We start from the raw sequence: 25,124 nt of genomic DNA, 5'->3' as shown, positions 1-25,124 counted from the left end.
GGGAAATGCCTTATCAGAGTGCTGTAAGAAGACGGTAGCTGTAATGTATTTACTTATTAGTTTGTAGTCTTTGTCTATATTTTCTTCAGATTCATGAATTACTATCTCTAACATCAATGTGCTAATATTCTCTTTGTTAAATTAAAATAAAACTGAAGTGTTTCTGTTATCAAATTTAAGTATGTAAGATTGCAAACTATACCTTTGTGGCTGAAAAACAAAGGACAACATTCAGTTAATATTCATATCTAGAACTTTTACGGCAAGTGTAAATCGTGCTTGGATACTTAAGAAGTCATTCAGGAGTGAATCAATACTAATTATTGTAATCAGGAGGGTTAATTAGCTGAAGATGCTGCTGATGGAAAGTTCATTGCTTACAGCCCTGAAAACTCCTAAGTTGATGAAATCTGAAAGCAAGATGCCTAAGAGGACTTTATATCGAGAGCAGAGTGGCTTTCATTTGGCATTTGAGGGCCGGTTCTTTCAAATAAGAAAACATAGATGTTTTGCATTTTTATGTCTGTAGAGGAAATGAGAAGAGGCAACTGAATCTCTCGTGAAGAGCTTTCTGTAATAGTTTCTAATTGAACGCCTTTTGAGTAACCAGAAAGTCTCAGTGTAACATTCATTTGTAGATTACCTATACATTAATATAGATAACACTATATGTCTGAAATCTTGTTTCAGCAACTTTATTGGGTATCCCTTTACCAGTTTATTATTTGTGTCTTTTTACTGCGTGGTGAAGCAACTTTAAAAAATCATTGCTTTTTGACTGCTCTGCCCTCTAAGATACCAGTCACATTTGTTCTGTAGAAAGGTATTCAGCTTCTCTTAATTAAAAGGACAGTTATTAAATTACCAATTTGTGAATTTAAGTTACGTGATATGGAATAAAGGCTGAAAGGGAAAAAGAAAATGTTGTTCATGAGTGTTTTGGGGTTCCTACACTTCACATAACAATTGTGTTTCTTAAAGTGAACATCACTGAATTCGAGAAGAACTTAGATATATAAAAGCTTTTCTCATAAGTGGATGGTGAGAAGTTTGTTCCCCCCCCCCCCCCACGGTCATATATGTTAAGATTACAGTCCAAATGAATCCCTGGGTTTGTTTGAACACACTGTCAAAAAAAACCAACCCACTAGTAAAGTGTTGTTTTGAAAGGCAGAAATTCTTTCTCAAAACATATCATTCTCCTCTCTCTAATGTCATTAGAGATTATCTAGTACAGGTGCTATTTATCTTTGCTTTCCTATGATTGTTTTACTGCTTCCAACACATTTACTTGTATGTCAGCCATATAAAAGGTAACTGAAAATGGCAGCTGTTGAGAAAGCATGTCGCCATGCCTGGAATGACATGCATTATCGGGGCAGCATGAGCTGCTGGCATTACAGCCCATTTCTACTTGACCTGTCGAATGATTGGCTGCCTGGGATAGTGATGAATCACTAGAGTTTATGAAACAGGACTGCTGGCATTCCCACAGAGGAAATCAAAACTGGAATTTTCCTCTAACACTATTGTCGTGGCAAAATAAACCCCGGCTTTTTGTTTTGCTTTTGCTTATTTTATCCTGCAGCTAAAGCAAATGTCTCAGTTAAGCTCATTTTAATGCTGTCCTTGGCAAGCTAAACATTGTGCCAAGGTTACCTATCTCTATTAGATAGAGTAGGAATGATTGAAACCCCATATCTGAGCACTCCCAAGTGTTGGAAAAGCTGGGATCTGGATCTGAATTTGGGAGGATCAGCCACATCTTATTTTTTTTTAATTGGTGTTTACTGAGAGTGACTATCCAGGAACTGGCTCAGTATATGAATAACATATAGTAAATGGCTTTGTTTGTCTGGTGTAAGAGTCAGGTGACCATTTAAAGGTCTGATATTTGACATTCCACTAGTTCTGTGAACTCATGGTACACACTTTGGAAAAGCCGGGGCTCACACGTTTTTTGCTCGCCCATTATGTCTACAATTTCCACCTCATTCATAAAATAGGAAACCTAAAAACCACATTGTCTGGATTACACAGTTTGTTCTCTGAGTCTTGTGGTGGTGGAAGAGCATCTTGGTCTGTGAACCTTCCAGTGCGCTGAAGAGATTGAGAGACTCTTGAGTGGGTCACTAGCTGCTTTGCAAAGACGTAGCCATTTGACTTGCTGCTTGCATTTCAGTGTAACCAAGTTCAAGTTTTGTTTATTTCTACATGCAAAATACCTGGGATGTCCGCTAAACACATCACTATCTAGCCCTGGCAATAACTTTCAGTTGTAGTCCCCATTCGACTTTGTGATCCAAGGGCATGGGCACCTTTTCTATTTAAATATATATGCCTGTAGTCGCTATCATACTTTTTAATCTTCTAGGGTTACCATATGTCTGTATTTTCCTGGACATGTCCGACGTTTTGGTTCTTAAATTGCCATCCGGGAGGACTTTTTAAATATCTAAAAACGTCCGGGATTTTGCCATTATTATTTTTCCCCAAAGAAGAGTTGATCATTCAAGAAAGAGAGTGAATGTTCAAGTCAAAGCTGCAGAAGCTATCGGAAGCCTGCATCCCAAGAAAGGGGGAAAAATTCATAGGCAGGAGTTGTAGACCAAGCTGGATGAGCAAGCATCTCAGAGGGGTGATTAAGAAAAAGAAGAAAGCATATAGGGAGTGGAAAATGGGAGGGATCAGCAAGGAAAGCTACCTTATTGAGGTCAGAACATGTAGGGATAAAGTGAGAAAGGCTAAAAGTCAAGTAGAGTTGGACCTTGCAAAGGGAATTAAAACCAATAGTAAAAGATTCTGTAGCCATATAAATAAGAAGAAAACAAAGAAAGAAGTGGGACCGCTAAACACTGAGGATGGAGCTCCCAGCACTTGCGGGGGGGGGGGAAGAGGGGTAAATGCGGCACACTCAGGGGAAGAGGCGGGGCCTGGGTGGGATTTGGGGAAGGGGTCCAATGGGGTAGGGAGGGGCAGGGACTTTGGGGAAGGGCTGGAGTGGGGGCTGGGCCAGGAGAGGGGGGGCGTAAGCAAATACCCCCCCTCCCCGCCATGGAGTATCCTCTTTTTTTTTGAATGTTCAAATATGGTAACCCTATCATCTTCTGAGTCATTCAGCAATTGCCTCTCTTAGAGAGAGGATACTTGAGTGCATGCATAACTCTTATTATCAGCCCTAGCCCCCTGGCTGCCCTCCAAAATTTCAGAAGCATTCTAGGGACAGCTTCTCCCATTCAGCTGCTAGTTGGTGGTTGCACCCCTGAGCTGTCTTGTCTGACCTTGAGGTGGGTGAGGAGTAAATACTGCACATTCTGGAACATTCCCATGATAGCAAATCAGCAGGTCATCTTCAAGAAAAGTCTTTCAGCATAGTGCTAGACAATAGCCTGCCACTGCTGAATAGAAATGGGGATAACTGGAGGAAGAAATAAAGGGTGTGGAAACTTCTTATCCCACCTAACTAATTGAGAAGAGAGGATAAAGCTGCAGCAACCTGACAGAGACCATTAAGACAACGATGCCACTTGCACAGGTGAATAGCTGCACACATTATAAAGAGATGTGGATGTTATGTTACTGAATTTAAGGCCTGATCCAGCAGCCACGCTCAGTCTGCATATGCAGTATCAGGCCCCTGTAGAAAGGAAATGCATAGATTCATAGATATTTAGGTCAGAAGGGACCATTATGATCATCTAGTCTGACCTCCTGCACAACGCAGGCCACAGAATTTCACCCACCACTCCTACAAAAAACCTCACACCTATATCTGTGCTATTGAAGTCCTCAAATCGTAGTTTAAAGACTTCAAGGAGCAGAGAATCCTCCAGCAAGTCACCCGTGCCCCATGCTACAGAGGAAGGCGAAAACCTCCACGGCCTCTTCCAATCTGCTCTGGAGGAAAATTCCTTCCCGACCCCAAATATGGCGATCAGCTAAACCCTGAGCATATGGGGAAGATTCATCAGCCAGATACTACAGAAAATTCTTTCCTGGGTAACTCAGATCCCACCCCATCTAATAGCCCATCTAATTCTGCGAGTGATCAGAAAATCTAAGATTTTATATATTCATTCTTACCGACCTCGTTTCATCTATAAAAGACCTTTGGTTTTATTTTAGCCTTTTCCTAACTAAACATGACTGATGTATTTTCAACCAAAATGTGAGGAAAAGCTCACTCTAGAGCTTGGGAACTTGTCTGCAGCATTTCAGCCCACATTTAATTTTAATGGGAGAGTTATATAACTCCCTTAAAAATCACAGATACGAGCTGTCCCTGAACTGCAGCAGCAATGTCTGGTTTTCCCCTGCAGTGCTGTTCAAGTGAATCATGCAGAGAGACTTTTCTGTGCAAAGTTGATACATGCACATTTTATTATTTAGTGAGACCCCAAAATGTGCCCATCAGAGCTGGCCGAAAATTTCTTGATGGAAAATGCTGATTTGTTGAAACTGAAACTTTTGTGGGATTTTGTCAAAATGTTTAATGGGAAATTATCAAAATATTTCATTTCTATCTCAGTTCCACTCTGTTGTTTCCAATTTTATGTTACGAATTATAATATAAATGACATAATGATAAATTAAAACAAAATGTTTCGCCCTCATCAAAGATAAAGCTTTTGACAGCCAGTAAAACTAAACCATTTTTAAAAAGTTGAAATGAAATATCCATGAAAAACTCCAGTGTTTTGACTTTTTTTCCCCTGATCAGGGATGAAACAAAATTTTAAAATCTCAAAATTTGCCATGAGATGGGAATCCCAAATGTTGACCATCTCCAGTACCAGGAGTCTCAGCACCAACAGGTTTTAATTTGGAAATGGGAGTTCAGGAAAAATTAAAGTGAGATCCTCTCTTAGAAAACTAACCAAGGGAAAAGGGTGTAGCTTTCGCTTAGAATGTCCTGCAGTTTTTGCACTTTTCGCTGCAGTTGCCTTGTTATAGTGGACTTTGTCTGTTGGAAATAGCAGTCTTACGTAAAGATAGATTTTTATGTATAGCCATAGTAGTGTAACTTATTTCTGAGCACCCAGGTGCGTAAAACATATTTCACAAACCAAAAACACCCATGGAATGCCCTGTCCAAAAGAGCGCACAATTTAAGAATAAGGTAAGATACAGCCAATAACAGCAACAAATGATGAAAACAGAATGAGGTGAAGGGAGGGTGGAAGTTACATTAGTCATGTCTGTCTAGCCAATCAGGTGGGCTACACAGACATCTTGGTAGTTTAACAGTAGAGGTAAACACTTGAACTAAAATCCCCGATCCTATTTGCATCTTGTACCCCCCCCCCCCCAAAAGTCTGGTTGGGTCCATGTTCTTTTCTAATGTTTCTCTCCCCCCCCCGCCATCTTCCCCTTTTGATTCCATCCCATATTTTCCCTCCTACCTTTGCCCGTTCTTTCATTGATGAGTTCAACCCCTCACCCTACACGCCTACTGGTTTAATTCAGTCCCTGCTCACTAGCTACTCACTCACTCTCGCCTCCCCCACATCCACCCCCAAACAGTCAATCTCCCAACTGCACAAAACAGCCCACAGAATCCCAAGCAGACAACATATCCTAGGTGATCCTGGAGCTCCGCTTCTCTCCTCTGAAGGAAGGCAGGGACTTCTGCACGTGTTGAGAAGGGATGGCCCAGTTTACAAAGCCAGATATGCAACTCTCTCCATCAGTGCTTAATTTGTATTGAAAGAGGTGCCAGGGTTCAAGCAATTAGGTGCTGGGTTCAAGCAGGTTTTTTTTGTTTTTTTTTTACATTCTGATTGATGCAGCAAGCCGAGAGGTGCTGGGGCTATGAACTGCCAAGTCTAGAGATCCCGGGGTTCAGCCATGGCAAACCCTGGCACAAATTAAGCACTGCCTCCCACCTCAGCCACCATAATATTATTCCATTTCACTTGGGAATGGACTAATACCCAAATCCAGCAATAATGAAGTCCCATCCTATGTTTCTTCTCCATCACTGTCTGGAAAAGAGGCTTTTTTTTTTTGCTCAGTGAATAGAGCAGCTGTTACTTAGTAGGAAATCGGAACTGCCCAGTGCAAGCAGAATCCTAGATTTCTCTCCCGGATAAGCAACGGCTGTTCCATTCACTCTGTTGCTAGGATCATTCCGTGCTACTTGTGCTGTGGGGAATATGCCAGTTATAAAAGGACTTAATGAATAACTGGGTTATGGGAGGACTAGGGGTGAAAGAGAATGAGCTCTTAAAAATTCTCTCTCTCACACACGTGTACACACACACACGTGCACACACACACACGCACATACGTGTATACATACGGAGGTATGCAGCAGTACACACAAGTACGACCTTCACTTCAGCAGTAATGCTTTTCATTAGAACTATAAATTAACAATGGGATTTTAGAGCCCCATCCTACATGCCATGGTCCCAGTGAAGCCACTAAAACTACTGTAGTCGTGGTACTGAGCTCTACATTCAGTTGTAAATGTTTGCTGGATTGTGACTGTACTTCTTACAGATGACTGTTGACAGTATTTGCAGAACATAAGGCTGAGTAGGAACCATTTTAGAGCCAAATACCTTTAAAAACCCCTCCTTAAAATGTAAAATACGCTGTTAATAATGTTCACCTTTTGTCATAAAATCTTGCCTAATTGCTTTAGAAAAGATAAAGTTATTATTACTCAACAAATAGAACAAAGGCCTTATACCCACAGTCTGATGAAATCACCTTTGTATCAGTATAAAACAGGAAAACAAGAGAGAGTGGGAAGTTTTACTATAGCAACCAAGTTTACATAATATCATTGTTTTTCAAGCGAAGGCTCTGGAAATGCTTAATTCAAGGTGCTGTACTAATTTTAAATTACATTCATTTCTGCGAATAACTAATTACGGGGGAACAGACCATAGAATCAGACAAAATCTCTAAGTACCTAATGTTTATTGGTACTTAAATTGCATTGACTAGACCTAACCAAAAATTGATATTTTTTTAAATCAAATTGTCCCTAAGCACTTTTTAAAAAACAAAACAAGAAACATTTATACAATTTTAATTTAAGAATGTGATGCGATAAAGACATGTTTGATGCTGGTTTAAAATAAAGAGCCAGCCTTGGAGGCATAGTAAAAAAACCATAAATGAAGTTTAGGGCCTGATGTTGTACAATCTCACTCCCAAGAGTAGTCCTGAATCTCTCTTCAGGAATCGGCTTAAAATTAATGAATTACTCTCAGGAGTAACGGTTTGCAGTCCCTTTGATTATGCCACACAGAGAAATATGTTTGTCGCTTTTGTGAAGCTGCATTTATAATAGTTTTGTTGAGTCTCAGTAACATTTAGGGAAAATAGAGTAGAAGGTATACTAATTTTACAGAAAGAAAAAGATCACTTATCTTAATGCTTGTTTCCCTTCCTTCCTGCCCCTCCAGAGATCTGCTACAAAATTAAGCCCTTACTCACTGGGAACCATGAAATGAAAGAATTCATTACCTGCTAGTGTGTACGCTACTACTTTCTAGCCTGTAGTCTGTGTGGCACAGGTGTTTCTTTGGGAAAAGACAGTGAACATTTTATGTGCATACTATAGAGCTGCTTGGGCAGATTATTATCTCACGTACATGGGTGTAAATCTGGAATCACTCCACTAAAGTCAAGGGGGTTTGCTCCAGATTTACACTACTGTAAGGGAGATTAGATTTCTGTTAGAAGCTTGCTCTGATGCCCAAGATCAGCTGAAGCTACAGCAGTGCTCGTTGGCCTAGAGGGGGAATAGAGTAGAATATTTGAACTCTCTAGACTGCCTTGCGAGCTCATTATGTAATGACGTCATTCAGAAACTTTCCCTTGAAGTGCTTCCAATAGTAGCATTTCCTATGTTCAAAAATGGATGGGAAGTTGACTAAAAGAATGACAGTTAAACTTGCGCCGGGGGCGGGGCGGAGGGGGTGGGGGGAGATCATGAGCACAATGCCAGACTGGACTGAAGGGCTTACAAGGGGGCTCTGCTTGATTTCTCACAGACTGAATTAGAATAAAAGGCAATGATATCAGAACAAGCTCATACTCTTGAAAGTGATGCAACTCTTAGCTATCATCTTTCTTCCAATTCACTCTCTTGTGTGGGCCTTTCCTATAAAGACAGATTTTTATAATGCTGAGCTGCTCTAGAATACTTGGCATGGACATAGTACATAGTTCAAAGAACTGTACAAACAGTGACTAATCCACAACATTGTTAGGTAAATTAGTATTATCGTCCCCATTTTACAGATGGAGAAACAGAGGCAGAAAGATTAAATGAGTTTACTAAGGCAGCCAGGGCCAGATCCTGTTCCTCTGAACTCAGTGGGCATTGAATGGGGGCCTACCACAGTGGCATAGATGGGATTAGAACCCAAGAGTTTCTGACTTCCGATCCTGGGTGCCTTCCTCTAGACTAACATAAACTATACCAACTGAAAACAACAGTGACTAAATCAGCCAATAACTGATGCTCCAAAAGACCATGTTATATCTGTTTGGTTTATGCTGTGAAAATTAAAGGGACCATTCCATTTTTTTTTCAATATTTTTCAGTATTTGATAGTGATAAGTTCTGCCAAAGCATTCTTTCTTTAACTCAACAGTATTTCTTAACATTTTTTTAAAGTCAGTATTGCGAGAGCATGTGCTTTGATCACAGAAATGGAGTCAGTATTAAAAGTAACAGAGAACCACGGTTGTAATATTGCTGTGTGAAACACTAGGATTTTTTTTTCACTTACCCTCTGGATACTATACTAAGTGAATATGCAGCCACTACATTATTTATATTTGGAAATTAAACTCTTCAAATACAGCTCTCTCTTTCCCTTCCCCAATAAGCTTTTCTTGATTAAAATCTCCGTATCCTTTTACAGAGTGGGTTTCCTTTTGTATTTGACCCTGGTCCTGCCTCTAACTTTTAAATAGCAAAAGCAAATGTGCTTTGAAAAGTGTGTTACACTGAAGTTGTTAAATAAAGCAATAACCTATGCACTTGTAATGCTTTTGCTATGACCTACTTACATACTACTTCACCCTCCTTATAGTATGATTAAAAGCTGCTTTGAATCCACTATTCCCTCAAGGGATTTGAGGCTAGAATTTAACAAACTGCTGAGAAGGCTTAAGTCAGTAAGAGGGCTTCCCTACAGCGTCTTCCAGCTAATTCACATGTAATTAAAAGGAAAATAAATATTTCAAAAGAACATATGTTTTAATGAAGTATTTTTAAGCATTCATACCTTAAGAAAGGGACAAATATATACAGATCTCCTTATTTCATATGCAGATTTTGAGCACAATTCTTTGTGATTTTCCCTCCTTTTGATGCAAAGAACTGATTTACTTAAGGTGAAATTTTTTATTCATTAAGACCGTCTTCTTCCTAAATGACCCATGTAAAGCTTGAGGGCCAGGAATCTCTGTATTTGTCTGAAATTAGAAGGCATCACAAAACTTTGTGTGACGGGAAGCACATGGGTGAGGCCCCAAAGGGTCAAATGGTGATGGAGACTTCTTATTTTAAATAATATCTTCATCCTTATTGATCTCTCTGCCTGCTTCGTCAGGGCTAAAACCTGCCCCTTCTCCAGTTTCAAGATTTTGAAATTGAAAGTTAATCCAGCTCTAGTCTAGGCTGGATTAACCACCAGGAAGGCCTCAGATCAAAAGGCAGGGGGCTGCAGCCAGCCGGAGAAAGTTGTGCTGACTTTCCTTCATTTCTGTTTCACACTGATTCTTCTGCCACTCTATGGGTTTGCTTGCAGATAGGATGCTGATGAGGGTGGCATAAAAGGACCTGTATAGAACTGCTTAATAATACTGTGAAGTTATTTCTTCAGGTTTTCGGCTCTCCTAGGCTGGTCAGAGCAACAGTTTTAATTGAGCCCTTTTTCTTTAAACTTCTAAAATAGGCAAAACGTCTAGCAGTCTGAGGGTTTTTCTTTCTTTCTTCTACTTGGGAATGATAAAATGTCTTAAGCAGTGAAATAAACTTTTTACAATTAGTCCACGTTGTTAGATATTAACGGTAAATGACAGTTGGCCCGAATTATAGTATTGATCGGTAGGAGTACATTTCGGTGTAAAATTTGAAATGCTAAAGATGAAATGTGCCCAATGTAGTCATCTTTTGTTTCTTCATTTTGTTTGATTTTTTTCATTGGTTATATCCAAAATTACAAAATGTAAAAAAGAGACTCAGAAGGAGAAGAAAATACAGTAGCAATAACAAATTGTCTAGCTAGAGTCCTCAGATCACCCTGTAATCTTTGTAAACATCAATTATTTTGCCAAGAGCTGCATTGCATTGGAGCAAACAAGTATAAGAACATAAAGGAAAATGTACACAGCTTTTCACTTTGGTTTTAGTAATTGGGTGAGTGTGTATAAATTTCTGTGTGTGTCTTGATTATTTGTTTTCTATATCAGCTGTGCTGAACTCCCAAGTATGTCAGTGGGGGGCAAGGATTTTGGCAGATTTATATATAAAATGATTGCCATTGTTATTAGAATGACTACTTTTTATCATGGTTAGCGGAGAAGATATTTTCACCCTTCATATTCCTATGGGCTGCTACCATAAACCTGAAATGGTTGTTTAAGCTTAATGGAAGCCAAGCCTTGGATGTGGGAATGTTGAATATATAAAGCCATTACCGAGGAACTAATTGTCTTTGTATTGTTTCAATGCTTCTAATGTTTTCAGGTTATACAGTAATTGTCTTTCCACCACTAAATGGCAATTTAATATTCTTACTGTGAGAGCTGTTTGTGTTTTAACTAGCATGTTTTATAAATTTCAGAAGTGGAATTATTTTTAACAAGAGGCTCATTAACAATACTGAGATTTGTATTTACATGGGAACATGCATTATCCTGATGTAGTGTGTGTGTGTGTGTGTGTGTGTGTGTGTCCAAAACATTCAATTGTATAGGATTGCTAATAGTTAATTTATTTGCCAGTGTAATGAGTATTGGTTTGAATATTTTAATGGTTTTTACGGAGTTAATGCATTTTACTTTTTAAAGTTTAGTTAGATGAGACTATATGCTGTTAAAGTCTCAGGTCCACTTCCATTTAACAACAAGAAGTCGACTTCCTGAACTATATTTTAGGTCATAATTGCTCTTACTGCTGGAAAATGTAAAAGGTTAAAGGAAGTAATGCAATTAATCTACACACAGATTTTCTCAGTTTCCAGTCGTTTTACAAGGTTTTATCTTGCCTACATTCTTCACGTGCATTTTCCAACCCATTGTGAACACCTACGGAGGTGCATGGGTTAAACTCTAGCTGCAGTGGGAAAGAGGCTCCGCCTCCCATTTCAGCACCTGGTGTTCTATAGACAGTTGCCTCAGCAGTAGATTTCAGAGGGGATTGGAGGAAAACAAGAGGGGGAGAGAATGTGACAACTGCTGACTCTGGCTGCTGCCTTGGGGAGGCCTCTCGCACCTGTCCCTGCCTGTCTCTTGGCCAGCACAGTTGTTGAATCAGACAAGCATAGAAACATTCTTATTTGCCAGACCAGAACGGTGTGCACAGAAAAGAACATGACTTCTTCATTCAAGCTGGATTTTCTTCCGGAGATGATGGTTGATAGCCGTTTGCTAGTTTCTGACAGACTGTAAGTAGAGATTCAGATGCCTGACAGTGTACAGATATAAAATTGAGCTCCTCTGCCTCTAGTAAGGGAGCTTTTTAACATTCATATTTCTTAGAGGGTTGGGCATATAAACAAAGCACTGGCTTTGCCTCTGACTTGCTGCTGGGAGTCTCTGTGAGGAGTGTTTAAGGGAGAGTAAGGATTTTTCCCCCCGGTAACTTAAAATTGCTTTGTGATACGTAGTTTGCTGGCCCCCCAAAAAGGCAGCAGATGCATGTCTTATATTTAGTATTCTGAGGAGGCAGATTGATAACGATGGCTCAGGGAGGAGGAAGAGAAAGATAAGTATGATTTTTATATTCTGCTGATGCAATTTGGAAAAATGCACACAAACCTCGCATAAATAAATGCACTCTTCTGCCCAGTGAGAATTCCAATACAGATATTTGTCTTCTGCATGTATCATTTAAATTTGGTGTTGGTATGCCAAGTTGCTTATTTCCTTCAGTAGTATAAATAAAGATTCACTTATAAAAATTAAGCACTAGTCCAGCCTCGGATTTGCAATGGCAATTCCCTTTCCGATTCACATGAAATACTAATAATCAAGTGTAAAAATAGCTAGGTGTAGCATAGTGCAGAAATTAGAGGCAGTTTTGACTTAGTCCCAATGGTTTTATGGTAAATATAGTGTTAATTAATGTGAGGATGGTTGTTTCATATGTAGTGGAACCACTGATAAGGTTTATTGGAACATGTCCAGTGCTGGAATTTCAAGGAGAAAAGTATCCCTGCAATTTATGTCTGTCCTATTAATCTTGATCTAAAAGTTTCTATTATCATCCGGTTAGGCATTGTCAAGTGGTGAGTATTTTCATGTACTCCGGGCATGTAAAATAAAAAGAGAATGAAAGAAGTAACCAATTGGGGAAATGTATGAAAACTGAATACCATGTTATTGTATTAAACATTCCTAAAATGCCTTTTATTTTGATGCTTTTCTTGTAGTCAGAATGATAAAAGTGTTGAGTTCTTTTAGAATCAGGTAAGAGGCTTTGCCATTGGCTATATACCATATCTGTTCCGATGGAAGTAGTGCTTAAGTTTAAAGTGTAAATAAAGCTATGTATGTGAAATAATGACTGCCATCTACAACTTGTTTTTCCCAAATCATCTTGTATATTGCACCCTGTTGTAAGACCATTCTGAGTTTTATTACTTACTTTGCTGGCAACAAACTTTCTTGTAAGGTGTTATGTTCTTTTCCTAGTGTAAGAAGCTTTTTGAGTAGAAGTATTCAATGGTAGCCAGTTGTTCAAGCCTCTGAGATTTAATAAAAAGGGAAGGGAGGAAACATAATTCATGTGGATGACCGATACCATTCCAGTCATTTCATTTACTGTGAAGAATGGCTAAGTGTTTGCATAAATGACCAAGTCCAGTGTCTCAATTCAGGTAATCTTAAATTAAAATAATGAATTTCTTGCTTGTGTTTATTAACACCATTCCATTACTGCTTAATTTGAAAGGATCTATATTTCTCTCCTTTTACATAAATTACCTTGTAAGCATACGTTAATGTGCAAAGTTACAGCCTAAACATTCAGATAGCTTCTCTAACAGTCTTTCGAGATGACCTGTCAAAGCCAAGAATTACCTTGTTTTCATCATCTCAGCTTGATCATATTCCTACCTGCTCTCCTTCCAGTCAGTCAGAAAAGATATTGCTAATAGACATCTTTGAACTCCATGGGTCTGTTAACTGAATTTGATAATGCCCCAGTTGTCACTTAGGCTTATGTAAATCTATCTTCTTCTTGCCCCTTGCAGGGTGAGTACCATGTGAAATTGTTCCTTCTGCAGCTGCCTTTATACATTTCTCTAGGAAACTCCTATCCTGTATTCTAGAATATCCTGAACAGAATAATCATTCTGCAGACGCAGGTCCTATTGCTTGTCCAGAACAATACAACTTATTTTAGACATACTTCAGCCTCTTCTAAGTATATCTCCAAAAACTCATGTCTTAATGATGGAGAATTTTTGGCATTTTTTATGCTATTTAATCTGTTCTTTTATTTGGAAACTTTAGTCCTCTAAGCTGCAAGTATTGTATATTGCCTGAGAGAGGAGAATTGTATATTGCCTGAGAAAGTATAAGTAAGTATTGTATATTGCCTGAGAGAGGAGAACTTGCTTATTTACTAGATTTTATTGACCAAATTATGACAAATTCTAGAACTGTTGCTCCATCATAATAAGAAACCTTTGCTTTCTGCTAATCTAATAGCTGTGAAGTGTTATGATTTTCAGGGATCATTTGCCACGCATATAAGTTAATATTCAGACTAAGTTGGTATCTGCTAAGGGAGAAAAATTCCTAAAAGAATTTTAAAGTAAATGAAATGTGGAGGCTTTGCTATGCATAGTTTTAGAGATTGATTGCACATGATGGGCCATTTGTCATGTAAGCATATTACCCTTAAAATGGCCTGTTCCAGACATCCAGAGTGACACCATCAGAGTATAAAACAGTTTCAACTTTTGGCACAATGTATTGGAGAGCATACACAAAGTTATCATCTTAAACAAAACTTTTAACCTTGCCAGATGATCTTCCTGTAGAACATATCTTAATTCAGTCTTAGCAAGCAGGAATGCCCTATTTTAAAGAATAGTAGCTACCAACGAGCAGCTAAAAATTGGCATTTTTATTCACTTGACCCCTTCTAAAGAATTGAAAAATTCATAACTTTTGTTTTTTGGGGTTTTGTTTTTTTAAGTAAACCGGTACAGTACAGTACCAACTACATTTCCAGAACATCTATGTATTTAAGAAGTATCTATAAAAGAAATTATTTCTTTCCTCTACTGCTCAATCTCATCCTTCAGTTCAACAAGTAACAGAGAGAACCACATTATTTTAATACTTGTCAATGCATTTTAGTAGCTTATTTGAAAGTTAGCTGACCTACTTGATAATTATGGGTTATTTACTGTATTTAATAACCAACTAGGTAAGAAAACTTACCACTTTTAAATACCGCCTTTTTTCTTAGTACTTTACTATTTTTTTCCTGACTTGGGAGATTTAAGGAAAATATGACATTTGGTATCTGAGCTCACCTGTAAACTAAAAGGTCCTACTTGCTTTCATGTATTTTAAATAATTAACTAAGAGAATCAAAAGAACCTGCAAAGTAAGTTAAATATGAATTAATTTTGTTGTGCGAAATTTTCAAATTCCTTATGGGGAAAAAAAGGGTTTTAAAGACATGATTAATGATATTTCAAATTCAAAAATATCTTGGTTTTGGGCAGTGTATGGGAAGCTGGACACTACTTCTATCATGAACAGATTGAAGAAAGAACTTTAACTAGTTATTGATCTACCTCACAACAGCCAAACAACTTCTGATCTCTTGTATTACAACCTATTAATGGTCCACATGCGTTGCTTATTTATATGTAATGGGCAACTTTTGGTCTTCAAAGAGAAGGCCTAAATATACATGAATATTTTAAAAAACAAATTTGTTAACGAACCATAATCTAGTAAATAAGTTAACTGAACTTGCTTAGTGAATGCCTTCGAAAAGATACCTCCGTATGCAATTTGGGATTCTAAAATGACATGCTGTGAAGATCAGATTACTGAGAATTTCTTAGAGATCAGGCTCCGTTGTCTACTACACCACCACCAAAGATTTTTACTTCTATTGAGAAATTTGGATTAAATGGGATAGCTTAACATTAGTATTATCTATTATTACTGACTAGAGGGACAAACTTGGGTTCACTTTCACTTTTGATGGCTGTGAATAAAATCATTAAAGTACATGATACTGATGTCGTCGGAGGGGTCTAGAATAAGGCCACATGCAACTGATTGGGTTCCGTAGCAAATTGCCATAAATTATCCATAAAAACCAGTCTTTGAATTTGAGACTCTCTCATCTCAAGGATGAGTCAAATATATATGTACGTACAATACACTAATTAAGCAAGCAGTGAGGATATATTTTTCCATAGACTATATTTTTGCCTTACAAGGGATTAGCTAGACAGAATTTCGTGAGTAAGAGATTTCATTATTTATGTGGAATATGTGCGTGTGCGCGCACACACACAAGACACGTGCGCACGGACACACCCCACACAAAACACATTACAAATAACATTCAGTGAGAACTCCATTCTGTAGCATGCCATACTAAAGTGAATTTAATAAAATGATACCCCATTAGGAAATGACACTTATAGCCAAAAGTAGTCTGTTTGCTAGCTCATTTTATGGTCAGACATCAAAACATGAATTGCCAGCTGAAAATGTGTATGTTGGTATCAGTTATTCTCTCAGACCGTAACCTTACCCTGTGTTGGTATCTTGGAAAACAGTCCCTTCTTTGATTTGGTTAGTGGTATTATTTTAATTCTTATGACTTGCTACTTAATTGTAGTTTGCTCAGCTGAGGTTACATTGGTGTCCATCGATGGAAAGCAAAGAAAAGGGAAAAAATATCCTTGAAAGAGCAGATAAAAAGCTTCAGAAAGGAAAAAGGATCTTCAGATAAAAACCCAATAATTAAGATTTTATTTGGTCACTTAACATTTTTTCTCCTACAATTTTTGTAGCAGGCTTCCTGTACTAGCAATGTTCAGTATCTGATAAGTCTCATTAAAATATATTTTTCCAGTAAGGTCCCTCACAACATATTAATAATCACATAGGTTTTTTATTTCTACTTCTTGATATCCAAATTAAACACCAATTACTGATTGTTTTAAAAAAGTTTCATAATTCTAAATATTTCAGTTAATTGTTTGATATTTTATAGTCATCTTGGCTAAGGAGATAAAGTTTCATAATTAATCCCAAATGTTGTTTAAAAATATTGCACACGAATGATACGGGAGAAAATTATGCAAAAATATCTCAGCTTTTTAAAAATTCATGGAATGCAAGGAATGCATTTCAACAAGAAATAACCCTCTGGAGAATGAAAGAAGTCACTGATGTGCATATCATCTAAACTCTTTATGTCCAATGTGGAGGGACTAGTCTTTTTGTTTCAGCAATCCCACATTTCCTGTAGTGCATTATTATTTTTCAGTTTGTATAATCACAAAGTATGTTATATCTTGTGGCAGGATTTTCTTTGATTAAATATAGTAATGGTGGGGGTTAGGCAACAAACGAAGGTCACAGAATATAGAAAGCTTCAGTGATATATAGATATATATAGATATATGGCAAAGCTATTTCTTGTGGGGGTGGTGGGGTGTGGGGGAGGTAAACTGGAAAAAAAATCCCTTGATAGATATAAGAAAAATGCAGGAACTAGAAAGCCTATTTAGAAAATAAAAACTAATTAGAGCAATAAATGTGATGCTCTCAGGTAATTGTGAAATAATTATTCCCCTTTAGAATCATCATTGTATAATTGCTTCACCCACATTCCTGTGCTTCTGTATTCAGATGTGAAGTGATGGAACCACTTGTTTCCCTCCAGGATTTCATTTTTCATTTTCAGTAAGCTGCTGGCTTTCTTTGTAAAGGTTTTCAGAAATGTTTTTGGAAAGCTTTAAACTGTGTTGTGTTTTTTCTGTGTGGTGGTAAATGTAAAAGGAGAATGGCAGATGCTGAATTATTCTGAAACTATAAATTCATTCTTATGGTCCAGATAAATCTTCCTGAGATTTACTCATGCAGTTTTATCTATCCAGTGAGTTACAGATTTGTAATCAATTTCTCCTTATCTGTGAGCCTATATTACATAAATATGACACACTTCAGTGATGTATTCTCCTTGCTCACAGCTTGATTCTTGAAAATCAGCTGCCAATAGTCAAAATTATAACATTAATAAAGAAGAGATATCTGGCCTTAAAAATGACATCTGAAAGCAGCTTCTGTTTTGTGTTAAATCTTAATTACTGTATTTAAATAAATGCCTAGATGAGCCAATTCACAAAGGAGTTACATACTGTACCAACAGTGCTTATTGGTTTATTTTTCCTTTGGATTCAAACAATTGCTTACATTTAACAGAGAGCAAGGATGGTCTCTTGCCTTCAAACCACAGGACTGAAAGGCAAAATATCCTGGTTCTCTTCCCTTCTGTGCCAGAGGCTTAATTAACTTATCTTTGCCCTAGTGTCCTCATTTGTAAAATGGGGATAATAATACTTATCTCATACTAGTGTTGAGAGACTTGGGGCCTGATTAAAAATTCCATGGAAGTTGATAGAAATGTTTCCATCGACTTCCAAATCTTTTGCATCAGGCCCCTAATTGAGGGCCAAATCATCGTGACATAATGAGCCACTGCCTGGTGTAAGGGACAGCTCGTTGTTGCAGCTTGAGAAGGAGATTGTAACTCATTTCCCCTGCAACTCACGAGAGGGAGTAAGATATGCCAGGTCCATATATAAGCACATCAGCACCACCACATTGCCTGGAATGCTGAAAGGGGGAATGGAACCTTCCTTTCCTGCCTTGCCATACTATGCCGAGCCTGGTTCCCTTCCTGCACTGCTAGCCACCGTTCAGATGTCTGTCACTGGGGACAAAGGGGGCACTTGCAACCCATTCCTTCCTTGCTCCACTGCAGAAATGGAGGCACAGTTTGGCCCTTGTTGATGTTTGCATAGTACTTGGAGATAGTAGTTGCTAGAGAGGTGCAGAGTATTTTGATGTTTGCTATTATAGGAGTAACCCATATACTAAGGATGCCTAACACTGGTCATTATAAAACAAAACTATAATTGGTTTATTGAAGAGTCGTCACTACACATGGCATAGACAGCTAGAGGTTAATCAGTTTGGTCTTCCAGATAAGACTGTGGTCACATACACAAAAACACCTATTGGTTGACTCAGGTGCAAACCCATGCAAATTATCTAGTGCTTCCTGTAGAAACATGTAGGAAGCATGATTATAGTTCACCATGTTACAATAAATAAAGTTTAACCCGGACAAAAAGGTCTCAAATCTTCTCACTCTCGCTGGTGTCTCACCATCCCAGCACTAAGGCTGCAGCTTTTCAATGCATTGATATTAAAAGACTGTGGCAAGTAACTTTTAAACAATATCATAAGTGTAGCATGAGGAATGAACATCTCAACTCTACGTTAATGAGATTAATGGTTGCTGCTTATCTTTAGCTGGCCTGTGTTAGCTCATTGCTTTCAGAGAGGTGGGGATGTGGGGGACAGTTCCTGTTGAAACAGCTGATGCTCCCTCTATCAAGAACTGTACTGTTTTGTGAGGGCACTATGTGTCCTTTGAGCAACTCAAGATTGAATGGGAGCCCTGGCTGAATAGAGCTATCCTTTCTCTCCCAACTCTAATAAGTAATGAAGATCCTAACAGCATCCCCGCCCAAGGTCATGATGGTGCCTTCTTGTCTACTCAATCCTGGCTCTTCCCTGGTAATTTTTTACGCTATTTTCCTGCTAACTCTGATTTGCAGACACAAAGCAACACAGAAAATGCACAGCCTGGTGTCAGATAAGCGTGCTTGCTTCATGTGCCTGAAATGGTCTCAGGCAATTGAAAGTTTTTAACTTGTGGCTGAGGACAGTGGTCTTTGAAAATCTGCAAAATCAAGGGATTCTCCTAATGCTTTTCCTGGCTCGTTCAGTTGTTTAGGTCTGTCAGGTCTCCTTCCTCCAGACCGTCCTTAACAACAGTGAAATGTGACCACACCAATTATTGACAGAACCTGCTTGCAAGTTTACCACAAGTAGAATTTGGAGCTAACCAAGTATGCTTTTTGGAGCATGGCAACCAGGACCTATATTCTATCCTCCTGCTACTTTGGGCTCTGCTCTTACTTCACATCATTATAGATGATGATTCGAGTTTTTGGTTTCCATTTTTTCTCCATTTCAACATTTATTTTAAGTTGCTCGATTGCCTTGCCACTTCTATGAAAACTTTTTTTATAAGTTCATTTGCATTAGACTTGCATAAGTGTGACCCCGACTTGGTCATTTCATTTGCCAAGAAATATACACGTTTTTAAAAACGTATATGTTTTACTTTTTAAAACAGTTTTATTTATTGTTTGCACGATATGTATTCACTCTTTATGTAACCAGGCCGACACACGTCACTGTATCACACTGCTGTTCAAAGCATGAGTGGTAGAGTCCATGAACAGGAAGTGACATGGGCTGTCATTTATGTCAGCTAATATGAACAGAGCATGAAAGGAATCTGGCCATTTTCTTGGTTAGTTTTTGCCACTGATTCTTGAAAACTTCCTGTTGGGGCTGTTTCATAGACCTTTTTCAGCTTAAGCTCAAAACCAGAATCCCTAATTATAGAATGGGCACAGGAAGATGCTCTCAGCTTGGAAAGAAGCAAACACAATTCTCATAGTCTAAAACAGAGATGTGTGATTCATCTTTTTCCTTTGAGCACTGAAGTAGGTCAGTGCTAAACATGCCAAGTGAGCAGAAGCTTAGCTTTGGTTGTTTTACTCCCAGCAGTATCTGAGTTACCAGCTTCTTTGTGGAATTAAATGGGGGGTAAGGAGGGAAGAGAAAACAAAAAGTGTGATTAGTTTTAAGGTTTAATTTGCAGAAGATAAAAAATGAGGGAAGAAGGAAATGAGTTGAAAAAAGAGTTAATAGGGAGATTTGATTGGACTTCTGAAGCAGTGTTGTCTCTATTTTACTATGGACCATATCTTTTTGGTCTTCAGGCAAAACTCCTGCTGAACTTCCTGGGAGTTCTGCTTCTGTAAGAAATGCAGAATTTGGCCTTGTACTCCCTGTGCCTTGGTATCAAGTACAGATCCATGTGTTGACACATTACACACATTTTTGCTATAGTTCCTAGCCCCCTTTGAGCAATTAACTCAACTTTTACCTCACTATAGATGAGTCTTCCACATGTGCTGCCCTTGTTGAAAAGGAATGAATTGACCTGAACCCAGATACGTTTTGGGCAGTGTAATGTGGCCTATCCCAGGGTATAGACTTAGTTTAGTGTGAATGAAATACATCTCTGGTTGCTTTTATGGGGACCACTCTTTTCCCCTTTGTTTGGTTTTGGATACATTTTTGTTGGACTTTGAGTAAAGGACGCTGCGTCCCTGGAAGGGGCAGGACTTGCCAAGTGGTCTAGCTGGAGGGCCCTATGGACGTTGGGGGAAACTGAGGCGAAAGTGCAGCAGTGCCACATCCAGCCAGGAGGGAATGTGTTGGGGTGGCAACTTTGCAACACTGCCTCAGATGTTGCTACTGTACACATAGGGCCTCTACCCTCTGTTTTCTCTCTGCCGTGTAGTAACTTCTGACACACTAGAGATCTGAGCAAAGGATATGTGTATATGTAAAGAATGGCTGAAATGGGACTACTGAGCAGCTTTAAAAGTCTGCTCTTTCCACAGACTCTATTATGCTGTTCAGTACTTCAGTATTTAGGGTTTCACTTGAATCTGCTTAAACTCTTCTTACATTGCAGAGCACAGAGCTCTGGGGACAGGGACTGTCTTTCTGTTCTGTCTTTGTACAGCACCTAGCACAGTAGGGTCCTGGTCCTTCTCTAGGGTAATACAAATAATTCATCATAATAAAAAAACACCTCAGCAGGTCATGCAAACCCTTCCTTTTAGAACACGTGGCAATACATGAGTCAGAAATATTGCAAAAGAGGCTTAATTGGGCCTGTGAAGTCATTAACCACACTGACTGCTGTCCATGTTTGCAGGATAATATGTTACTCCAGAATCCTTAGGTACCACTTCTTCCTTGCTTTTTCCTTTGAGCAAGCTGAGTGGGGACATCTGTGTACTTCGGGACTGATCGTGCACTCCTTGTGAGGGCAGGATAGTTCCCTTGAGCCCAAGCTCAGGCAGGGATCCCATCGTACCACCATCAGGTATGTGCATCTGGGGAGAGAACAGGAAGCTACTTATTGCTGCAGAGGTACAGGGGATCTAGCAAGATGCAGTTCAGCTTGGCCCAAATGAGAGCCAGAGGCTGCCTCCTGGAGAGAGAGGTTCTATGGGGGCCAGACCTTTTCCCTTGTAGCACACTGGCCACCTGTCTATCATTAGGTATCAGAGGGGTATCTGTGTTAGTCTGGATCTGTAACAGTGGGTATTCACCCACAAAACCTTATGCTCCAGTACGTCTGTTAGTCTATAGATGCCACAGGACTTTTTGCCGCTGTCTATCATTGTGTTTCTTTGGTCCTGAACTCCCTTTGGGAACAGGAGATGCCAGTAGCGCCTTAAAAAGATCCCTTATTTATCCGAGAAAGGGAGTGAAGAGCCCTGTAGGTGGCTCAGGTCAATCAGTCCTTCTCTTAGTTTGCTCTCTTGGATATGAAGAGGTCAGGATGGGGATGGGTGCAGGTAGAGGACAAGTGTATGTGGGATGGACAGATGTATTTGGTGTGTGGGAGTGGGAAAAGGGGGGCGTATTGTGCCAGATATGAGCTTACGTGTGAGGTACATATTTGTGTTGGGAGAGCTGCCCTGTGAGTATGGAAGAATGCTATGTGCTTTTTATGGGTGTTCATAGTATAAACATTAGAAATGATGCAAACTTAGCAGAGAAAATATTTTGAGCTCCATATATACTAATTTTAAATGTCATAATGTGCATTAAAAGGCAAGAAAAAATAGTTTTAAAAAAAAAACCCAGAAAGCAAAATCCCCAAACCCTGAATATGCAAAATTCTCATGATGATGCTGATGATACATTTAAAGTGTGACTCCTGAAGTCCTTTGTGAAAACTTAGCAGGAAATAACCAAAACTAAAAATGGATTTGAAAAAGAAATATATCTGTAAATAACTAAAGATAAAAAATAAAGTATCCAAGAGCCAGCAAACAACACTCCCTTTCCATCTGAAAACATACTGTAAATAATGAAAAACTCTCATAGTGCCAATGAAAAAAAAGTAAATTTAGAATATAGTACTTCAATATGCCATCCATACAGCTAAAACTGTCTTCCAGACTCTCATGGTCTTGTGTCTTGATTTCTGTAACATCCTTTTCTCTGGCTTTGAAAAATATAATCTTGTCCCACTCATATCCATTCAGAATGCTGCTGCAAAGATCATTTTCCTACCTTTGACTGCTCTTTTCATCCTTCACTTGGGGAGTGTCACCCTTCTCTGTCCCATCAAACATAAGCTACTTATCTTGACTTTCAAGGCCCTTTATCACTTATACCTACCCTATTGAGTCTCATTCACTATTGAGATGTTGACACTTGCCTCTGATTGACCAGTGATATTAGTCACCATTGTCCGCTTCTTAAATTTTCAAAGAAGCACCTTTGTACTTTCTCCCATGCTGCTCCTCTGGCTTGGGAGGAGCTCTCCAGAAACATCTGCAAAGCTACCTTGTTGTTCTCCTTCAAATCCCTTCTTAGCACTCTCCTTTGCTGTGATGCCAACAAAAAACTTGACGAGTTAGCCTCTGGTGTGCTAAGACCACTGCCTATGAAACTGACCAGTATTGTCTCATTGCTTCCTTGTGGTCCCCTAACTGTATCTGTCTGTTTTCTCTTGTTGTGTGCTGAGGCTATGTCTACATTTTAAATGCTGCAGCACTGCAGCTGCACCGCTCTAGCACTTCAGTGTAGACACTTACTACAGCAATGGGAAAAGCCCTCCAATCATTAGAGGTAATCCATCTCCCCAAGAGGCAGTAGCTATGTCAGTGGAAGAATTCTTTCAGTTGACCTAGCGCTGTCTGCACTGGGGGTTAGACAGGCTTAACTACAGCACTTGGGTGTGGATTTTTCACATCCTTGAATGACATAACTGCACCAGTATAACTTTTCAGTGTAGACCAGCCCTTAGTTGGTAAACTCTTTGGGACAGGAATCATCTTTTTGTTCTGTGTTTGTACAGCGCCTAGCACAATGGGATCCTGATGCATGACTGGGAGTCTTATGCACTAATAGAAATAATAATAATTAGCTATTATTATGAAAGAGCTGTTGTAATAGAAATTCTGTTGGCCAAAATATAATGCATCTTAATTAAAATGGTTAGGTTATTTTTCGCCATAATCTAATAAGAGATTTGTCCCAGCTGCATCAGAGCAGTAGTTTGAGAAGTAGGAGAAAATGGCAGCCCCTGTTGTGAAGATTTTCATTGTAAAGTGCTGCTAATCTGCTCATTTTCTCTGCAATCAGAAATTGTGTCCTGCTACCGCCCGTATCTGAGTGTGAGATGTTTAACACACCCCTTCACACAGGCCCCAGCTGCTAAGCTGGAGGATCAGCTGGCTGTATAGAGGGCCATATCAAGACCTCATAAAATGTGTTACAGCTCCAACTAATGATGGAATTTCCAAAACTTTAACATACTTGGTTAAGCTTTCTGTATTGGAAATTGCTTAAACATTAAGGTGTTTTTGTTAATCCTTTGTCATGTACGATATTTGTTTTCACCAGTACAATTAATATATGTGGTCATATAATTAAGATGCACGAGGAACATCCATAGGAACCTTTTTGGGGAGGCACCATTTTTTATCATGTATCTGCAACCACAGTGGGAATCATAGAATCATAGAATATCAGGGTTGGAAGGGACCTCAGGAGGTCATCTAGTCCAACCCCCTGCTCAAAGCAGGACCGGAACGTACTTTTTAAAATAAAATGAAAGCTGAGATTCTCCTCTAAGCACATGACTCCAGGAGCTAGGGCTTTTAAGTGAAACATCAGATACGGCAGGACTTGGCAATGCTGGATTCTTCTGGGTTTACTGATCATCCTCAGTATTTTTCTCACTGTGTTTATCCATACAATACTCCTTACATGTGCTGTGCAGGTTCGAGCTCCACATCAATGGTCTCCAAACTGGAGCGTGCCCCCTAGGGGGGCATGGAGGAATGTTCAGGGGCAGGGAGGGACTGCCACCCAGCCCCACTCTGCTCCCAGCTCTGCTACAGTCCCGGCCGTGGATGCAGCTCCACTCCCGGCTCCACCCCTGGTCCCATCCACAGTTACTGCCCCAGCCTTGGCCCCTTGCTCCCAGCCCGGCCAAGGTGCTGCACCTGGCTGTGGCTCAGCTCCGGGCCGTGGCCTTAGCCCCAGCCACAGCCCAGCCGAAGCTCCATTCCCAGCTGCGGCCCCAGCCTTAGGCCCCAACTGCAACCTGGCCGCGACTTTGCTTCTGGTCACAGACCAGCCCCCACCCTCAGCTTCAGCTCTGGCCCTGAGCATGGCCCAGCTCTGGCTCCCGACCCTGGCTCCCAAAAAAGGGGGTGTCCATTTACGGGGAAGGGCAGGCATGAGGTAAAAAGTGTGGGGACCACTATTCTACATGTATGTGTAGGTCTATCCAGTCTCTAGTATGAAGAAAGATTTGCCACCTGAATTGCCTTTGAGACTCAGACTCATATGCCTGTTGTTTGCTCTGAAGTGAAAATGTCCACCTTCTCCCTTTGCTTGGCTGTAAACCTGTGTGCATATTATACGCTTTAGTGTGCAATCAGGTTAATTTCTGAGGAGCTCAA

At 39.5% G+C, this 25,124-nt stretch overlaps 1 protein-coding gene across 19 annotated transcripts in view; it reads left to right on the top strand.

The window, feature by feature from the left end:
- The window catches only part of CELF2 (CUGBP Elav-like family member 2), a 689,599-nt gene that overhangs the window by 376,370 nt on the left and 288,105 nt on the right, over window positions 1-25,124 (top strand). Inside the window, exon 1 of one of the 19 annotated variants that reach the window (XM_048836622.2) lies at window positions 11,368-11,642. The exons of 17 other annotated variants lie outside the window; for them this stretch is intronic. In XM_048836622.2, coding sequence (XP_048692579.1) covers window positions 11,569-11,642 — 74 coding nt within the window. In that variant the 5' untranslated portion in view covers window positions 11,368-11,568. Of the gene's footprint in view, window positions 1-11,367; window positions 11,643-11,944; window positions 11,967-25,124 lie in introns of those variants that run through there. One more of the 19 variants, XM_048836627.2, reaches the window with a different exon arrangement.

The sequence above is a fragment of the Caretta caretta genome, chromosome 1, assembly GCF_965140235.1.
Source record: "Caretta caretta isolate rCarCar2 chromosome 1, rCarCar1.hap1, whole genome shotgun sequence".
Classification (NCBI taxonomy): domain Eukaryota; kingdom Metazoa; phylum Chordata; order Testudines; family Cheloniidae; genus Caretta; species Caretta caretta.
Note: the sequence above shows the minus strand (reverse complement) of the source record. Positions and strands in the feature narration are given on the sequence as shown.